At 49.5% G+C, this 18,353-nt stretch overlaps 1 protein-coding gene across 1 annotated transcript in view; it reads left to right on the plus strand.

The window, feature by feature from the left end:
- Positions 1-18,353, plus strand: part of LOC119372094 (E3 ubiquitin-protein ligase HUWE1-like) — a 172,264-nt gene that overhangs the window by 84,911 nt on the left and 69,000 nt on the right. Inside the window, 5 exon segments of the mRNA XM_049420112.1 lie at positions 80-591; positions 2,784-3,024; positions 8,870-9,032; positions 12,506-12,676; positions 16,690-17,081. Of these exon segments, the coding sequence (XP_049276069.1) occupies positions 80-591; positions 2,784-3,024; positions 8,870-9,032; positions 12,506-12,676; positions 16,690-17,081 (1,479 nt within the window).

Consider the following 18,353-nt stretch of genomic DNA (forward strand, 5'->3'; position numbering starts at 1 on the left):
AAATCGTTAATCCGGTGTGACAAACTTATAAGCTTTCTCGTCTCAATATGGTCATTGTTTCTTTGTGCCTCATTTGCAGCTGCCCAAGAGGCAGTGGAAGTGGTTTGACGATCGGACGGGCCGGTGGAACGCCTACACGGCTCTCAACAACAAAGCCATCGACGATGCTTACTGTGCCGTCGAACCCAGCGTCCACTTCACGGCTGGCCGGCGCAAGTACACGGTGCAGTTTTCGACGATGGTGCAGATCAACGAGGAGACAGGAAACTGGCGCCCCGTCATGCTTGCCTGGGATGGGAAACCAGCCGCGGCGACGAGTGCCGCGACGGGTGCTTCGTCGGCCGCGGCAGTTGACACCGGCGCCGGAACCAGTGCCGGCACTGCAGTTCTTCCCGTTGCACCGGCTGGTGCTGCCCCTCCCGTGGGTGCGTCTGCTTCTGTGCCAACACTGTCGTCTGCTTCGGCTGATGTGGCCGGTGCAGTCCCTGCTACGGGAGCTGACTCGGGAAATGCGTCGGCATCTTCGACAACGCCTGTGACACCGACAACGGTGAAGGGCTTGAGTCCCCACCAGTGCTCGACGTTAATCAGGTTAGTACGGCTGCATGTGCCTTGACACCATCCTGGCATGCACCTTTGAACCTCTGCTGGTCATTTGAGCTCATGGCACTACTTACTTCTTGGATGTGGGTGCGAAAAGACAAGGACGAAAGGAAGAATGTACACACACACTGGCGCTACTGACAACAAAAAACGGTTATTTCAATTGCCAAGCCAATTACAGTCAAATCTCGTTAATACGTACCCGCTTTAAACGTACTAGCGGTTAAAACGTAGTTGCGACAAATCCCCGACCGAGTCCCATAGAGCCCAATGCATTCGCTGACCGCTTAAGCCGTAGTGGTTCGCCCTATGCCTACCGGTTAGTGCGTACCCTGCGTACCGCGATAACTTTTTGTGCCATAAAATTTTACTGCGCCGCTCAACTTCCCGACGCCAGAATGTTCCGCCAAAGGTCTTCCGCCTTTTTGAGAAGTGCGCAGATCAGTCGATCCCCGATTCCGACTTCCGCGCGATTGCGGCGACGCTTTTGCGGGTAAGCATCGGGAAAGAACGAAGGCGAGGTGGCGGCCACCGACGAACGCGCCGACATGACTTATCGCCGACAACCTTATCACAATAAGCATCTTCAGCTATCTGCTCGGGCACGCGTGCAGCGCAGCGCTACTTTTTAAGCCTACTGCACGCTTTTATTAGGCGACAACCTGAACGCGCTGGGCCGCCGATCGCTGCCGCTTCGTTGTGCGCGGCCGTCTTCAAGGCTGAAGTTGATTGATGGCACAAATGCTCGGGCAGGGACGAAGAACTTCAGCCATGTACCAACTAGCCTACTACTACGCTACTACGCCGTTATCAGGCGTGCACCGCTTTGTAGAAGCGAAAGCAGATCGCTGTTGCGTGGTTAGCGATTGCGGGTCGCGGGCGCCGAGAAACCTCGCTGCATTGACGCTATCACACTAAACGCACGTGTACAATACAGCAAGCGTAGCGCGGTTGTAACCATACTGCACGCTTTTATTAGGCGACCACCCAACGCGCCTCCGTCCGCTGCCAGGACCGCTAGAGCATCGCGGAGTGCGCATCGCTTGCATGAAGCTCGTCATCGCTGCGTTAACCGAACAAGCTACTCGCCGCATCTGTGCACGATCTGGAGCGAAGTGGGTACGAACGACATTCCCACGATAAATGCGCGCGTGCGGCACAGCAAGCGGCCCGGTAGTGACGGCGTGAGCTGATCGAGTAGGCGACGCGCTGCACGCAACTAGCCGGGAGACGATCGGCTCCACGCGGCCGTACCGCGTTTCACTGAAACTGTGTCAGTTTTCGTTTAGTAGCGTATCGCGGTTAGGCGCACACACATATACTGCGGAAAGCAGACACTGTCCGTTCTGTCGCTATGTCCGTCACTGCGTTGACCGCGTATCCCGGACCCTGCAATAGTTTCGAAATGCTCTTCGGCGTCGCCACTACGCGCTATCGGGCGGTCGTGCGAATGTGCCAGGATCTTTTCTCCACTTTGGCAAAAAGAAAGAAAAGGCTTTGCGGTGGGTACTTCAGGCAATATTTGCTGTGGCACACTATTTATTTGCTGGCGGCGATGGCGTACGCTAGGAGATGCAAATTTGTACTTGGTGTTTAATGCGTACTACCGTTTAGTGCGTAGTTATGCCGCGTTCCCGGCAGGTACGTATTAACGAGGTTTCACTGTAATAGGCCTATTTTTGCACACGACATCCACGTGACCACTTCAGAAAACATGAAAAAAACCAACAGCACGATCAACAAAATGACTGGGCTGAAAACTGCCTACGACGAAAATGAATGCTTCTGGATAGCCGACAACAAAACAAGCCTTAGCACATGCGAAAGTAGTCTAATTCCTTTTTACTCAACGACAGTAACGTTTTGCTAACACAACTTTTGTCGAAATAGTCTATCTGTTCAGCTTCGATTACTAATCTAGTGATTTCGGACTTACTCATGCCCACTACACTCAAACCTCATTATAACAAAGTCACATCAGACTAGAATAACTTCGTTATATCCAAAAATTCGTTATAAACGTTTATTTGTAACACTGTAGCTATGACAAGACTATTCTTCATTTACTTTGTTATAACCGATAATTCGTTATATCCGTGTTCGTTATATCGAGGTTTGAGTGTATAACAGTCTTTCCAAAATTGGGTCTGAGTTTTCTTCCCGAATGTGTTTGTGCGCAGGGCATGCGTCGGACTGCTCAGCATCCCCGTGGAGCCCGACACGCTGCACGGGGTGCTGCGGTTGTCCCTGCGGCTGACGCGGTGCCACGAGGCTGCACAGGCGTTCGCCGCCCTGGGAGGGCCTCGCCTGCTACTGGGACTCACCCAGGCATCAGCGTTCTCGGGATTCGCCTCGCTCGCCTCGCTGCTGGTGCGGCACGTGGTTGAGGAGCCGCCAACCCTGGCACATGCCATGGACAAGGTAATGTCTGCTCCCGTCTGCTCCCCCCTGGTTCGATTGACAGCATAGATGCATTACCATCACGGCACCTGAGTCTGTTGTGAGACAGCGTTTTCTCGCTTGTGTTTCCTAAACGTCTTGTGCTGATGGTGTCAGCCGATGCTCTTAAGGGGGGACGCGGCTTTCGTATCGCAAAAAATGGCAAAAAAATCGATTTTCTGAAAATCAAGTTTTCAGTTTCTGGAACCCTTTTTCTATCTGATTCCAAAATATCTACACTGAAAACCACCCAGAAGTGCTTCGAAAAGTTTGTTTTGCCCTCCGAGGTGGCGAAAATTATTGTGGAAATCGCAAAAAAAGAGCGATTTTAAAAAAATTGTAGCTCCGCGATGGCGTGACCGCGAACCAACTTCTTGGGCTTGTTCGAAAGGGCATTTCTCCGTGTTCAAATTCCCCGCTTCAGCGGGCTCCTCCATTCAGAAAGAAGCGCACAAAAAGCAAACACTGGAGAGTCGTTCCGAGGCCTCCGATTGGCCGCGTCCGCCATGTTGCCCCAGCTCGCCTCGCCATTGGTCCGATGCTGCTCAAAAATCCCTGTGCCACTAACGTCTTGGCCATAACTGTTTGTTATTTGGAACGAAGGCATCGGCTATCACGGTGTGAGCCATTTTCTGTCACAACAAACCTCTCTCTTTATAAAAAATATTCAATGATTAATTGTAATCAATAAGCAAGACACAATTATGCTAATGACAGCATAAATACAAGAAATATGTGTAATTATTTCAGTATATGGCCTTATTAGATTGCAATATCTTCTTTTCTGTCATGTCTATCACACCACTCCTTCATACAGAGAACTTGGTTTGAAATCCATACTGGTTTTTTGTAGATCAAAAAAAGAAGGAGGTTATGAAAAAAGAACAAAGGCACACTGGAGAAAGGCCACCTGTCCAAGAAGTGAAACACCATAAAAAAAAAGCAAAGACCACAATCTTTAGGTGTTTTAGAGAAGGCCAAACTTTAAACGCAGTTTTCTCAATACAGTCGAACCTCGTTAATACGTACCCGCTTTAAGCGTACTAACGGTTAAAACGTAGTTGCGACGAATCCCCGACCGAGTCTCGTAGAGCCTAATGCATTCGCTGACCGCTTAAGCCGTAGTGCTTCACCCTACGCCTACCGGTTAGTGCGTACCCTGCGTACCGCGATAACGTTTTGTGCCGTAAAATTTTACTGTGCCGCTGAACTTCCCAACGCCACAATGTGCCGCCAAAGGTCTTTTCGAGAAGTGCGTAGATCGGTCGATCACAGATTCCGACTTCCGCGCGATTGCGGCGTACCTTTACGGGTAAGCATCGGGAAAGAACGAAGGTGAGGCGGCGGCCACCGACGAACGCGCCAGCATGACTTATCGCCGACAACCTTATCACAAGTATCTTCAGATATCTGCTCGGGCACGCGTGCGGCGCAGCACTACTTTAAGCCTACTGCACGTTTTTAATAGGCGACAACCTGAACGCGCTGGGCCGCCGATCGCTGCCGCCTCGTTGTGCGGGGCCGTGTTCAAGTGCGCGCCGCTTTGTAGAAACGAAAGCAGCTCGCTGTTGCGGAGTTGAGCGTTGCTGGTCGTGGGCGACGAGAAGCCTCTTTGCATAGACGCTATCACGCTAAACGCACGCGTACAGTACAGCAATTAAGCGTAGCGCTGTTGTAACCATACTGCACGCTTTTATTGGGCGACCACCCAAACGCACTTCCGTCCGCTGCCAGGATCGCTAGAGCGTCGCGGAGTGCGCATGCTTGCAGGAAGTTCGTCATCGCCGTGTTAACCGAACAAGCTCATCTGTGCTCATCGCCGCATCTGTGCACGGTCTGGAGCGAAGTGGGTACGAAGAACACTCCCACGACAAATGCGCGCGTGCGGCACAGCAAGCGGCCCGGCGGCCCGGCAGTGACGGTGTGAGCCGAGAAGGCGACGCGCTGCACGCAACTAGCCAGGAGACGATCGGCTCCACGCAGCCGTATCGCGTTTCACTAGAACTGTGTCAGTTTTCATTTAGTAGCAGATCGCGGTACAGACGCACACCACACATATATTGCGGAAAGCCGACACTGTCCGTTATGTCGCTACGTTGGTCAATACCGGACCCTGTAATAGTTCCGAAGTGCTCCTTGGCGTCGCCACCGCGCGCTATCGGCACTATCGCACGGTCGTGCGAGAGTACCAGAATCTTTTTTCCAGTTTGGCAAAAAGAAAGAAAAGGCTTTCCAGTGGGTACTTTAGGCAATATTTGCTGTGGCACTGTATTTATTTCTTTGCTGGCGGCGATGGCGTATGCGAAGAGATGCAAATTTTTACTTGGTGGTTAAAGGGACACTAAAGGCAAATATTAAGTCGACGTTAATTGTTGAAATAGCGGTCCAGAAACCTCGTAGCGCTGCTTTTGTGCCAAGGAAGTGCTTATTTTGAAATAAAATCACGTTTTTAGTGGTCCGCATCGCGTTAGCGCGATTCAAATCTCCCGCCTGAAAATACGACTCTCATACGTCACTGCTGCCATGCCCAACGTTGCCCGCTTTTACTGCGCGGCCGCCGACACTAGTAGCAGCCGAGCGGAAGTAGCGGGACCCACAGTAGCAACAACGGCGCTGCGGCAAAGACTTGCTCGGATGGGCACATTCAAAGCCGTCACCAAGTTGCGGTTGGTCTCGTAATCCTCAGTACGAAAGTGCAGCGAGCACACACGCAGAGGTTTTGACTGTTTAGCACACTGGCGCAATGGCATGACACTAAACCACTTTGAGCGTAAGGGTTCATTCCGCGGCACCCAGTGAAAAGACACACCGGTTTCCTTGCTGCAGCACTGGCGTTGTGCACCATTCGGGCATCCGGCAATATCACACGCATGCGGCATTTTGTCGAACTTTCTGTCAGAGCGACCTTCACGAGCGCGCAAAACACGCACGGCAGTACGCGATCCCGAAACTACCACTGAAACGAGCGAGGCACAGTTAGGCGAAAACGGAACCTTTGAACCACGCGCGCCGTTCCCACGCCACGGAGGTTTTGTTTTCCATGAATCAAGCGGAAACGAACAAACAGCATTTTATTACGTCTTTTGATGCTCGGAATGTTCTTTTTTTACTGCTGCTAGTTTGATTGCTAGTGATTTATTGTAGGCCGACTTCCCTACGTCATCGGGATCACTTCGAAAATGTCCCACTCGTGGCGCTCGTCATGTGATACATTTAGCTTAATTTCTCGGTAAGTAGTGCACTGCTGTTGATAATATTGCCGTTTTAGAAGTTGTCATACATTGGGCTTTCACTCTGACATAAATTGTTATTTGCCTTTAGTGTCCCTTTAATGCGTACTACCGTTTAGTGCGTAGTTATGCGGCGTTCCCGGCAGGTACGCATTAACGAGGTTCCACTGTACTGTTTTTTTGGCATGTTGCTCAGCTCGTGGAGCAGATATCTTGGCAACTACTACACAGATTTTGATTCAGTTTTTTTTCTTTTAATCCTTGAAGTCTTGTTGACAGGATGACATTATTCTTTACCTTGTTTAGGGCATAGTTTTTTTTTGTATGTGATAATTAGTGCATGAGAAGTTCTGATGCAATACATGAAGCTGATGGGGATGTTATTTGTAAAAAAACTAAAAGGAATAGACAATTTTTTAATAATGTCATCCTGTGTAGTGTTCTTTTGAGTAAAGATCAAAACCACTTGGACCTTCCTGGCATGTTTTGTTACAATGCTAGGCTTTTCACCAGCAGAGTATGTCATCAGATTATGTAACATAGTGTAATTTGAAAACTACTTGAGATATCGCAATGAAACTTCATACAGTAGAACCCCGCTGTTACGTTCCTCACTGCTGCGTTTTCCCGGCTGTTACGTCGTTTTCCGCCGGTCCCGGCATAGCTCCCATAGGATACAATGTATTCGGAACCCCGCTGTTACGTCTTAACTGTCGGACCGTTCCCGTATGATACGTCGCGAAGTGCGCTCGGAGCCGACCGAGTGACTACCAAAGAGAGCCGCCATGGTGCATTTTCACGCAGCTTCGCCTCGTTTGACCGTAATATTAGCCGCATGAGAGGCGCAAGCAACAGAATCTTTCAATTGATGCAAACAAAAGCATGGCCTTCGAGATTCAAATTGCAAAGATGGCGTCTATGACGTAACTGCTCGCGAAAGCAAGGCCTTCGAGATTGGCATTTACTATTGACAAAAGCATAGCCTTTGAGATTTGTATTGCACAAACATGGCGTGTATGACGTAATTGCATGCGAAAGCAAGGCCTTCGAGATTGGCATTCACTCATCATCATCGTTATTTGTCGGAGAGCGGGAGGAGTTCGAGCTGGTTGGAGCTCGCACGGTCGTGCGTGCGGTTCGCGGTCGGACTCGCCGCGCCGGTCGTGATTGCGTGTGCTTAGTTCTTTCATGCCTACAGCTGTTGGTGTTAAAAAAATCACATACGTTGATTACATTTCTGTGGATGAGGCCGTCCTAAGCTCCGCGTTTCTATCCATCGACTAGATCGCGGCTGAGCGCGCCAATTTTCGTGCTGCTCGTAATTGAAATAAAATTCTGTACCACTAAATATTTCGCCGTTTTTCCTGTTTTTCGGCTCTTACGTTTCCCGTCTCTTACGTTTATTTCCTACGGTCCCTTCAAAAACGTATCAGCGGGGTTCTACTGTATATAGCTATTTGAGACACTCTTCAGTGTGCCTGCCAAATTTCATTACTCTAGGTCAACGAACAAAAAAGTTTTTTTCGATCGCCACCTCCCCCCTTAAAGGGGCCCTGCAACACTTTTCCAAGTAGCCATGGAATGGCCTCACTAAAAGAGCTTATTGCCTCACGAATCGACTGCCGCAAAAGTTGCTAGAATCGGTCCAGTGTGAGCGGAGTAGCAAAGATTTGTCGCATGCTGTAATTGCTTTCTCTCTTTTCTTGTACCGAAGAAAGCGTTGGAAGCTAAGTAGGGAGGGATGGCACGAGGGAAGAAGGTTCGTCATGCGCACCTCATGACCTTCAGCACTTTTTCGTTTTCTTCGAATGCGCGGCGTACTTTCAGTGCAATCTTGCACGTGCAGGCAATCGGCGGCCTCTCGCGGCAGCCGCAGTTACTACCGAGTGCGCCATGTTCAAACCAGCAAATGGCATGGAACTTGTGTCAGTGAGGCAGTGATTTTGAGTCAATAGCACCATTTGTCGAGAGTAGGGGAAGCGATATTTAGCTGACTTTGAGAATTTATTGTAAATCCTGGGCCGCGTGCTGCGCTATGATGTTTGGCTCACGTGTTCTTGGGAGCCTCGGCTACCGATCGGCAGCGTTTTCTCACCATGCTGAAAGTGTTGCAGGGCCCCTTTAACGTCATCAGCATTTCATTTTTGATGAGAAGGGTGGTAAAACATGCCAACAAGGTGGCTGCTTGGGCTGGTTGGTATAACACACTTGACAAGGAAAACCATTTTTCTTCAAGCATTTTGCACACTAAAAAAAAGGTTTCCCTTTTGAAGTATGTGGTAAAACACTTTGTGACAGGCACTGGTGCCATGATGGTGATGTGACTAAGCATTTGACAGCTGTGTGAATCTGACATGCGTTGTGTTGCAGTGCAGCTTCAGGTATGCAAAGATTCAGTACTGGTGACCAACACATGTAGCATATTGTAATACATAAATGTAGTGCAGAAGCCTGATATTTTACTGTGTTGACATCTTAGAATGGGGTGGCCAGCTTGTGCATCTGTCAGCGTGTGGCAAGCTATTTGCTTTGACGCGTTCGGACAGGAGCTGGATTGGCAGTCAAACTGAATGCTATGTGTGACTGCTCTCTTGCAGGTTGCACGCACCATGGCAACAGCAGGGGGCAGTCCCGTGAGCTCCAAGGAGCTTCACTACGTGCTGCGGGTGCTGGGTCCGGCTGCATGCCGTGATCCAAAACTTTTCCAGGAGGTGGCCACCAACGTCCTCCGCATCTCTCTTTTACCGATGTCCAAGAGACGTGAGCACCTTCATCTTCCTCTATCTCTTGCTCAAGCCTTCTTTATGTCATTCCATTGCTGAAACGTGGAGTGGCTTTGTGTGGAGTTTATTGGGGCTGCAATAACTTCTAATGGGGATTTAAAGGAGCGCTGACATGATGACTTTTCATTTTTTTTGCATAAAATCAGTCCTGGGCCTCAAAACCATAGAAAGGATAATACTGAGATCAAGCTTCAAACTGCCACAATGTCTTTCTGGCATAATCACCTTCTTGGTCATCATGTCGCGATTCAACATAATACAGCATAGACCACTTATAACGTAACCGCTTACAGTGCAGTACCGGCTATAATGCGGTCTTTTCTGACTCCCGTTTACCCTGCCATAGAACTCCATGTACAGTCGACGACCGATAATTCGGACTCCACGGGGAACGTAAATAAGGCCGAATTATCAAATGTCCGAAAAAACGAATGCGCCAAAAAAAATACTTTTATTTGACACTTCAAGGTCCCGGTGGCCGAAAAAAAGTTGTCAATGCGTTGCTGCCCGCACTTCCGCTTACGTGCAACCAACTCCACCTGTATCTCCGCCTGTGTGATGTGATCGCTGTACGATGACGAGCTGGTTTCGTTCGTGAAGGCAACGCGTCTATGCGGCGCACTTAGCGGTCGCACAAAGAGGCAGCATGAATGGCGGCGCGGCGCGTTTGGGTTCTCGCCTGCACTACGCATGCAACTGCACCAGGCCACATGCACTATCGAGCAGTTGACTGAAGATGCTTATCGTAAGGCTTGTCAGCGATTGAGCCGTATGTTTGCGTTTGCCACCTGCCGCCATCATACCTCCGTGCATTTCCACTGCTTATCCGTAAAGACATCGCCGCACGGCGCCGTGATAGTGGCCCCTTTGAATTTCCGGTCCGCTTCACCCCATAACACTTCGGCATCGCGACAAACCTGACTTTCGGACTCTGCTGCTGTCGCAAACAGGTCGACTCGCGAAAGCGCTGGTTCGAACGTACGAGATGATAGACGCGGCAGGGGTGGGGGCTTCAATTATTGCCTTTCGAACCTGCAATTTTTGCAGAAAGTCCGAAAAATCGGACGCCGAAGAGATTTAGCGTCCGAAATTTCCGACGTTCTTGACTATTGACGTCTATGGGGCTGGTGATGGTGCCGCGAAAGCGTCCGAATTTACGAGCATGTCCGAAAAATCGGCAGTTGAATGTATCTGCCGCCTTTCGTTGTCGTCGGCGCGGCCTTCGGCGCTGGCTGTGAGGGCACCGTTAGCACCATTTAGCTCAGATCTTTTGAGACAGCAAAGCGTAAAATAAAGCAAGTCTCAAGATAAAAATGAACGCGCGCGCAGAACGCTTTACCGCAGACGCATTCGACAAAATGGCGGCGATAGCACAGGAAACGAAATGTAGGATGTTCGCGATGTCGATACGATTTCCCACAGTTGACCAGTGCCTCCAAGATCAACATTTTCAATCGCAAATCTGAGGCATAAAGTAGCGATCGAAATAGAGCCTCATAGATCACCAATTAGCTTTCGTTTTGATCTCTGAGGCCATACTTTGTATGGTACGGGTGCCGGAGGAGATAATGGCTGGCGATTCGGCGTGCGCGGTAGTCTCGGACAGGGTCTGGAATATCGAATGTAGATCTCGCAGCTGTCCGAAATATCAGTCGTCTTTACACATTACTTCTATGGGATCATCGGCGGTGCCGCGCGACTGTCCGAATTACCGAGCATGTCTGAATTATCGGTGTCCGATTTATCGGTTGGCGACTGTATACGCATACTGCTTATTGTGCAGTCCCCCGAGATGAAAGACCGGTTATAATGCGGCTGCAGGAACATTCTCAGAGATGCGAGGGAGCGAGCGTGCTTCTCAGCGGAGATGCGCCGGCGGGGGAGAGCGCGGCGACGGCGTTACGAAGGAGGAGGGGACGCGGAACAAACGAACAAGGAGCGGGGGGAGAGAAAAGGGATGGTGGTGGGAGGCAGCAGCTTGGCGCGGGTGCGTGGTGTGAGGAGGGGGAGAGGTTGCGTGGCCGACGGAAAAGCCTTTGCCCCCTCTACTTCGTCCGCTTGACATGCGCGCTCCGCTACGTACGGGCACCCGCGAGCGCAGATATCGCGCGTGCAACCTCGATTCCCTCGCAAGTAACAATGCTTTGAGACGCCATTGAGCTTTCGCCTTTGCCATCAACAGGCGGACTTACAAGCTTGAAATACCTTTTCAGGATAGTTGCCGCGTCTGCTCTCCCGACCGCGAAACTTCGTTTCACGCGTGATGCCCTCGGGTTTAGCTCGCGAGTGCGATTTCTTCTACGCCCGATCCCCGTGTTGTCTAGGGCAAGCTTCTCGCGACGGTATGCCAAGTTGCAACGCGCACGCTAGGCCTAACAAGCGCTAGCTGCCATGTCGGCGGCCGCGGACTACAGAAGTTGCGGTTTGGTGCCGAGTCAATGAAACATTTTGCAGTTGTTGCATTTAGAAGGGGTGACTTACATCTTTAACGAAAACGCGGGCGTGCGTGTGAAACACTCGAGTGCTGGTTTGTGGTCGCCACCGTTTTCGACATCGCGCACGCGCAGTGTGTTACCGCGGCGACTTCCCGTGACGGCGCATTTTTCCCGTGCCGGCACCGCGGGTCCGCGGACGCTAACCGTTCAACATTTTCAAATGTAAGCAGATGCAAACTTACGTCCCAGTCGCATGCCTCGATAGTCGGAATCGCGCGCCTGCCTGTTGGTCATGTTTTGCACACGTGCAACCTTTCAAAAATGTTGTTTTGGTTATAGTGCGGTACCGCTTATAGTGCGCATATTCGAGACTCCGGCGACTTACGTTATAAGCGGTCTATGTTGTATTTGGGAATGAAACCTAAATCGGCTGCAGTAAAGTAATTTGTAACAAATTATTTAGGATGCGCTGAGGCTTTTTATTGTGTTCCTTCTGATGAATTTTGCAGTACTGGACCTTCATTTAACACCTAAAATGAAAACATTAAAGCCCCAGAAGTGTGGTTTGTTGGGCTAGTTGGTCACACATTTGTAAAAGGTAAAAACAGCGTGGAGACGTAAGTGAAGGAACGCACAACACAGCTCTCGTCCTGTGTGTTCCTTCGCTTGTGTTGCGTCTCCTTCACGCTGTTTTTACCTTGTACAAAAGTAAAGTCTCATTAATTTAGTCATCAGTCTTATTATTTAGATTTACATGGTTATTTGATATAGAGGATACAGTTTCCTCGGCACTGGCTGAGGCAAAGAGTAAAACTTAGTGCCATGAGCACTTAATGTCGCAAACATGGCAGAAGCTATCGAAAGTGAAGAGTGATCTTAACGCGGTCTGTATGATGGCGTCAAACTCACTGGCTACGTCAAAATAAGTGGACAGTTTGACGTAGGGCATCTAGCTGCCGAAAAAAATTCCATCTGGCTGCATCTCAAGAGGGCATTGTTCTTTGCTCTTTTGCAGCCGAAGAAGAAGAAAGCCGGTACACAAGCAGCAACGCCGTGCAGATCCTCAAGTGCGTCGCAGCCAAAGGGCCAACAACCACGGCTTCGGTGGGTGACGTGGTGGCCCAAGTGATGAGCGACCTGTTGAACGTCCTGCCCACCCCGCTGCCCACTCCACAGCCTCAGGAAGGTGGGTAGTCGCTGCTTGTCTTCGTTGCTGACTGAGCTGTCATTGAGTTGAATGAACAAAGGGATGAGCTGGGCGACTTGCAAAAGTCAGGGTGTCTACCGACCGGGAAAACCGGGAAAACCGGGAATTCTCAGGGATTTTGGGTAGTCTGGAAATTCTCAGGGAAAACTCAGGGAAATTGTGCTCCCATCAGGGAGAATCCACAGTAACTTTATTGAAAGGCAACGAAAGTCACGGTATCGCAGGTTTGATATTTTGTGAACGCATTTTTCAAATAGAACGGCCGCTGCGGCTGCGGGGAAGTGGCGCACCTCGATGCTGTCATCGCCTTCGGAGCGGTGAAGTGGGAGAGAACCCGGCTAATGCGTGGGATGCGGGAACCATGAACCACGACACATCGTATCGCGCAATGTTGTCAGGGTGTTCTGTGACTACGCGGTGTAGTTCTGTATTCTTTCTCGCGCGTGCTGTGCGTTAGCGCCCGATATGGTGTTTTTGTTATCGCCGCGTGTCAAGTAACAAGCATGATTAGTTGTAGAAGCGGTAGCAGTAGAGATAACGAGCTTGAGTTATCTTGTAAGCGATCGCTATCGTTCAGGAAGCGGATGTCTTCGACAAGGCTGGTATCTGGCAAGCCATCCCGATCGGCGAGAAAAAAGACGCTTATTGGCTGTTCTCGGAGAGCTCACTCGCTCTGATCCCGAGCTTCAAAGATGCTATTTAGGACTCCGTGAAGAATAGAATAAATTTCCAGGCGAGAGCTAGCGTAACTAACGGGCCCATTGACAGCAAGTGAAAGCTTTTTTCTTTCTTTTTTCCCGATGAGGGCACTGCTGAAACAAGTTTTAGGCAGTCGACCGATATTTTTGGGGGCTGCAGCTCGCTATTACCAGCCACACCACGTGGATGTTTGCTACAAAGCCGAATTACAAAACTTTTCAGAGCCAAGGCATAGCGGCGACCGAAATTCGCGACACCAGCACGGGTCCCATTTGCTTGATTCGGCGCGCGATATCGGAAAACAGTAACGTTTACACCGTAATCGGATGTGTCGTAATTCAGGCTGTTGCCGTGCTTTCATGCGATCTTAGCCCGCAGCTTTATTGCTTTTTTTTTGCGATAGCAATTATATAGACACTCCGACGCGAATTTTTTGCCTTCGCCATGATCTTCCTTATCAAGTCCAAATCGCGATTACATCACCCCGCGCGTTGTATGCTCCATGCGCGAGTGAAAGCGCGCGAGCGCTGCCGACGAACAGGGCTTAAGCAGAGATGAAACGAGCCGACCGTCTCGTTCGCGCGATGGGCACATGGAGATAGGAGCCGGCGGGTTGGGGAGGTGGGGGGGGAGCGCTGCGTGAGTCCCACAGGAAGTGCGTACTTTGTACCAGCGGGCGTGGTCGCGTGCGCCGCGGTATCTTTAGTAGGGATCAGCAGACTGCTCATACCTTTGTAGGTGTTGTGCTCTAATTGCAAAACTTCCGTTGAAGCCATAGCAGTGGCGGATCCAAAGAAGGGGGAGGGGCAGCGTAGCGGCGATCGCCTCCCCCCCCTCCTTAAGCCAGCCCCCGCCCCCTCCCTTCAGTGCCTGTCGTCCACCTCCTTTGTCAGACTGCCTGTTGAGTTTGCCCCCTTTTTCAGGTTGCTTTACCTGCCACGGCCCAAAAGGGGTAAAGAGAATCTTGTTCCTGCTCTCTACCTCTCTCATCGCTCTAGCTTTTCCTGCTTCCCTATGCACATTTACAACGAAGGCTTCTTAGGCACCGCCATAATCCCCTCTGGGCTGTTGTAAATATGCGTGACCTACCAAAATGCACTGCTGAGCGGGGGCTTCTTTAGCCTTTGTACCCCCCCCCCTATTAGTGATAGTTTTTTTTTGTTTTTTTTTTGTTTTTTTGTTTTCTTGTTTTTTGCTTTTCCTTGATGTTTTCTTTGGTTTCTTTGTATGTCTTTGGTATTCTTTGCATTGCTCATATTCAGTCACGTGGTTCTGCCACCTATATATTTTCGTGTTCTGCACAATAAACCCAGTTGGAAGTTAGCGCTCGTCTTTGTGAACCTTTTTGTCTTCGTCTTGCTTTGCGCTATAATAATTGTCATGACCTACCAACTAGCCCAAGCCGCTATCCCCCTATTAGGTACCTGAATCCGCCCCTGAGCCATAGATAGGGCACTTCTCTTAGTGCAGCGGCTGTGTTTCCTGGAGGAGCGAGCTGCTAGCCTATATTCATACAAAATTGCTCTTTGTTGCTATCGGATTTACTATTTTACTCTCGCGGTGAAACTGTGACTCTTTTTTTCTAATGTGGGATGGTTTTCGATGTTTTGCGTTCGTGGAGAGCATATGGTTCGGCTGGGCAACATGGTAGCAAAGGTGTTGCATTGCTCTGGGCAACGCGCGAGGACTTGACAACCCGCAGCAGCAGAACAAGCGAAATTCCACAGTGCATTGAACCCGCATTTGTTTCGTATTTACATGTGACACTCTGGCAAGGCATCTAACTGTGATTGCTGCACCCCAGGCTCAACAAAATTGATTTTTTTTTGTCACGCCAAAAATAAAAAAAGGTTTTTTCATGTTGCCATATTAGTCGAGCATTCTTGTGACATTTTCAGTTTAAGATTAATCCTTCAGTAACTATGCCTTGCATGAGAGGTCGAATTTCAGTTTAACGAAGTTTCGATATAACGAAGTGAGTTGCCGCTTTTACCAACTTCGCTATATTGAGGTTTAACTGTTCTATGTACTATTCAAATGGGATTAAGTCGTTTTTATTTTTCTAACGCGCGTATTAGAGAGTGACATCAGCGAGCGATATGGTCTCTACCAATCTTGACATAAAACAAAGTTCTGCTTCACTCAGGGAATTTTAGCAAAAACACTCAGGGAAAACCTGGAAAACTCAGGGAATTTAGAAAAGTCAACTCGGTAGACACCCTGAAAAGTTCAGTCACGTCAGAGATGAGCACAGTAAGGGAATGACAAAAACCAAAGGTGCCGAGGACGCAGGTGAACCAGACGTCTAGGACTTCAAGATACACTCAAACCTCATTATAACAGTCACATCTGCCACGAAAATAACTTCGTTATATCCGAAAATTCGTTATAAACGTTGATTTGTAACACTAGCTATGACAAGACTATTCTTCATTTACTTCGTTATAACCGATAATTCGTTATATCTGTGTTCGTTATATCGAGGTCTGAGTGTACAACTACTTTTCCCCTTCCTTCTCATAATCGACGATAGACCAACACATTCTAAGCCCACGCCTTTCTACCACATGCCACATTTCCACTCTCCTTGCGTCTCTCCTCTTGTATTCCTGGGCACACACGCGCGCCCTCACTTCTCACTTCACACTCGCACCACCTCGTTCTCCTCTCGGCAACTAGAGACACACCAGCCTCCGAGACCCGCAACCAACACGCATCCGTCCCATTTCAACCCTCCCTCGTGGGATTGGTCCACCAATGCTGGCACTCTTCCCCCTTCACCCCGCGCAGCCTTAAAGGAGTGTATGCAGGACATTTATTTGTGAGAGTCTACTCTCCATTGAAAACATAGTGGGCCGACCAAAAATATAAGGTTTGTTTGAGTGAACCGAAAGTTTGAATCGGGGTTTGAATTACTTAGAGTCTACTGTAGTGACAGAAGGAAGTCATGCAGAGAACGCCAGAGGCATGCCTACCAACACAGAACCTGAAGAGACCAGGAAAATATGTTCCATTGAACAGGAGTTCTATTTACTGAGGAATAAGCAGGGTTGCAGAATACAAGTACAAAACCAATCATATTGGAGGCAGTAAACAATAAAAAAAAAAACAATAAACATCGCCACTCTAGTTGGTCTGTTGCTTGAGCCGCATCTATAGAACTTCTGATAATTCAAAAAAAAATCCCAAGGTCCCCTCGAGTTGAGTCCTACTGTAGCTCTGTCTGACACCTTGAAACACGGATGTTCATTTGGCTGTAGCTGCTTGCCTCCTGCGACGGTCTTTTCCTGTAGGTCAAGCAGAGGTATCAACAGACCCCAGTGGGAGCCCGCCGTCTGCCTCCAATGGAGCAGCAGGAGGAGCAGGAGGCGGCGGAGGTGGCGGAGGTGGCGGCGCAGGCACCGTGCCTGCCGACCTCGTGCGTGAGGGCAGTGGTGCCGACCTGCTGGACGAGGAGCCCGTGCCCAACCTGGACCCGTCCGGCGGAGCGGAGGACAAGGGTGTGGGGCCTGCAGGGTCAAGCCGTCCTTTTGGTCAGGCCCCCAAGGAAGACAAGAGCCTGCCCCTGCTGCCCAAGTCAGCCGTGTGCCGGCTTCTGGCGGAGCTGGTACGCTCGTACGCCCCGTGTGCCCGGATGGTCGCCGATCACGTCTACACTGCGGGCCAGACGGAGCTCGTCCCGGAGGTCAGTGGTCTGCTGGCTTGTCCGCTTACCATAAAAACTGGAATATAGGTCGAATTTTTTCTTTTTAAACCGCAACGAAAAATCGAGCCTTGTCTTATATACCAGTCATTGGCAGAAAAAATGTGGGAGTCTTGCAACAATCGGCTGTTAAAGTCAATAGCCTCCATTGCCATTGCGATTATCAGTGGCGGCACTGTAGGGTGGTACCATTTTGCATTTCTTTTTTTGTCGTGATTGCTAGGCTAGGGTAGCTGCTTTGCTTTACACTGTTTTTCCCCCTATTTTCTTTGCCTTTCGAATCATTCCTCTCTCTCTCTCTCTCTTTTTTTTAAGATTTAATGTTAGGAGGGCCCAACCTATGTTCCACTTCTTGCAGTATCATGTGCTTGAATAGTCCATGGTGGGCTCATGGCTGTGATACGGGATAAGCTGAAAAGGGCGAAGCAGAATCCTTGCACTGCGACTAACAGTAGCAGCCTGCTCGGATTTTGTGATAGCTTCGTTTGTGTAAATAAGGTTAATATGTATCGTACTAACTTGGTGTAATGCATATTCTCCGTATGCCACCATGTCTGCTTCTTAAAAATTTACCTGGCTACGTTAACACCGTGAATCAAGGAACTCACTAGTGCTTGTCTCGTTTATTACCGTATAAACGCGTGTAAGGGCCGCACTTTTTTTTTCAAGAAATGAGGGCCAATTTTCAGGGTGCGGCCCATACACGCGACATTTTTTTTAAAAGTAAAAACGCACCAGTTAGCGAACGAAGAGCGTTTATTGCAGTATACGACATTTCTTGCGACATACGTGCTCAATCGTCGTCACTCGGCGAGTCCTCAGACTTGGGAGTCCGAGATGAGATGGTGTGCTGCGAAGCGCCGTCACCCCACAAGCAGTCATCTTCCATGCCATCCAAGCTGTTAGATATCCCGGCGACTTTAAAGGGGCCCTGCAACACTTTTCGAGCATGCTCAAAAAGCGCTGCCGATCGGTAGTCGAGGCTCTCGAGAACACGCGAGCCAAATATTATAGCGATGCGCACGGCCTGGAATTTACAATAAATTCTCAGTCAGCTGAAAATCGCTCCCTCTTCTCTCGACAAATGATGTATTAGTCCGCAAAATATGACGCGATTGTCGACAGTTCCACCATTGGCTGATGTTATAATCACGATAACACCCTCATTATTACTTTCGTTGTTAATTTTGAGTTCAATAAGTAGATAATATGTACGTTTATATTATGTTATCGCGTTAAAAACACCGAACAAAC

Source organism: Rhipicephalus sanguineus, chromosome 10 (genome assembly GCF_013339695.2).
Source record: "Rhipicephalus sanguineus isolate Rsan-2018 chromosome 10, BIME_Rsan_1.4, whole genome shotgun sequence".
In the NCBI taxonomy this organism is placed as follows: domain Eukaryota; kingdom Metazoa; phylum Arthropoda; class Arachnida; order Ixodida; family Ixodidae; genus Rhipicephalus; species Rhipicephalus sanguineus.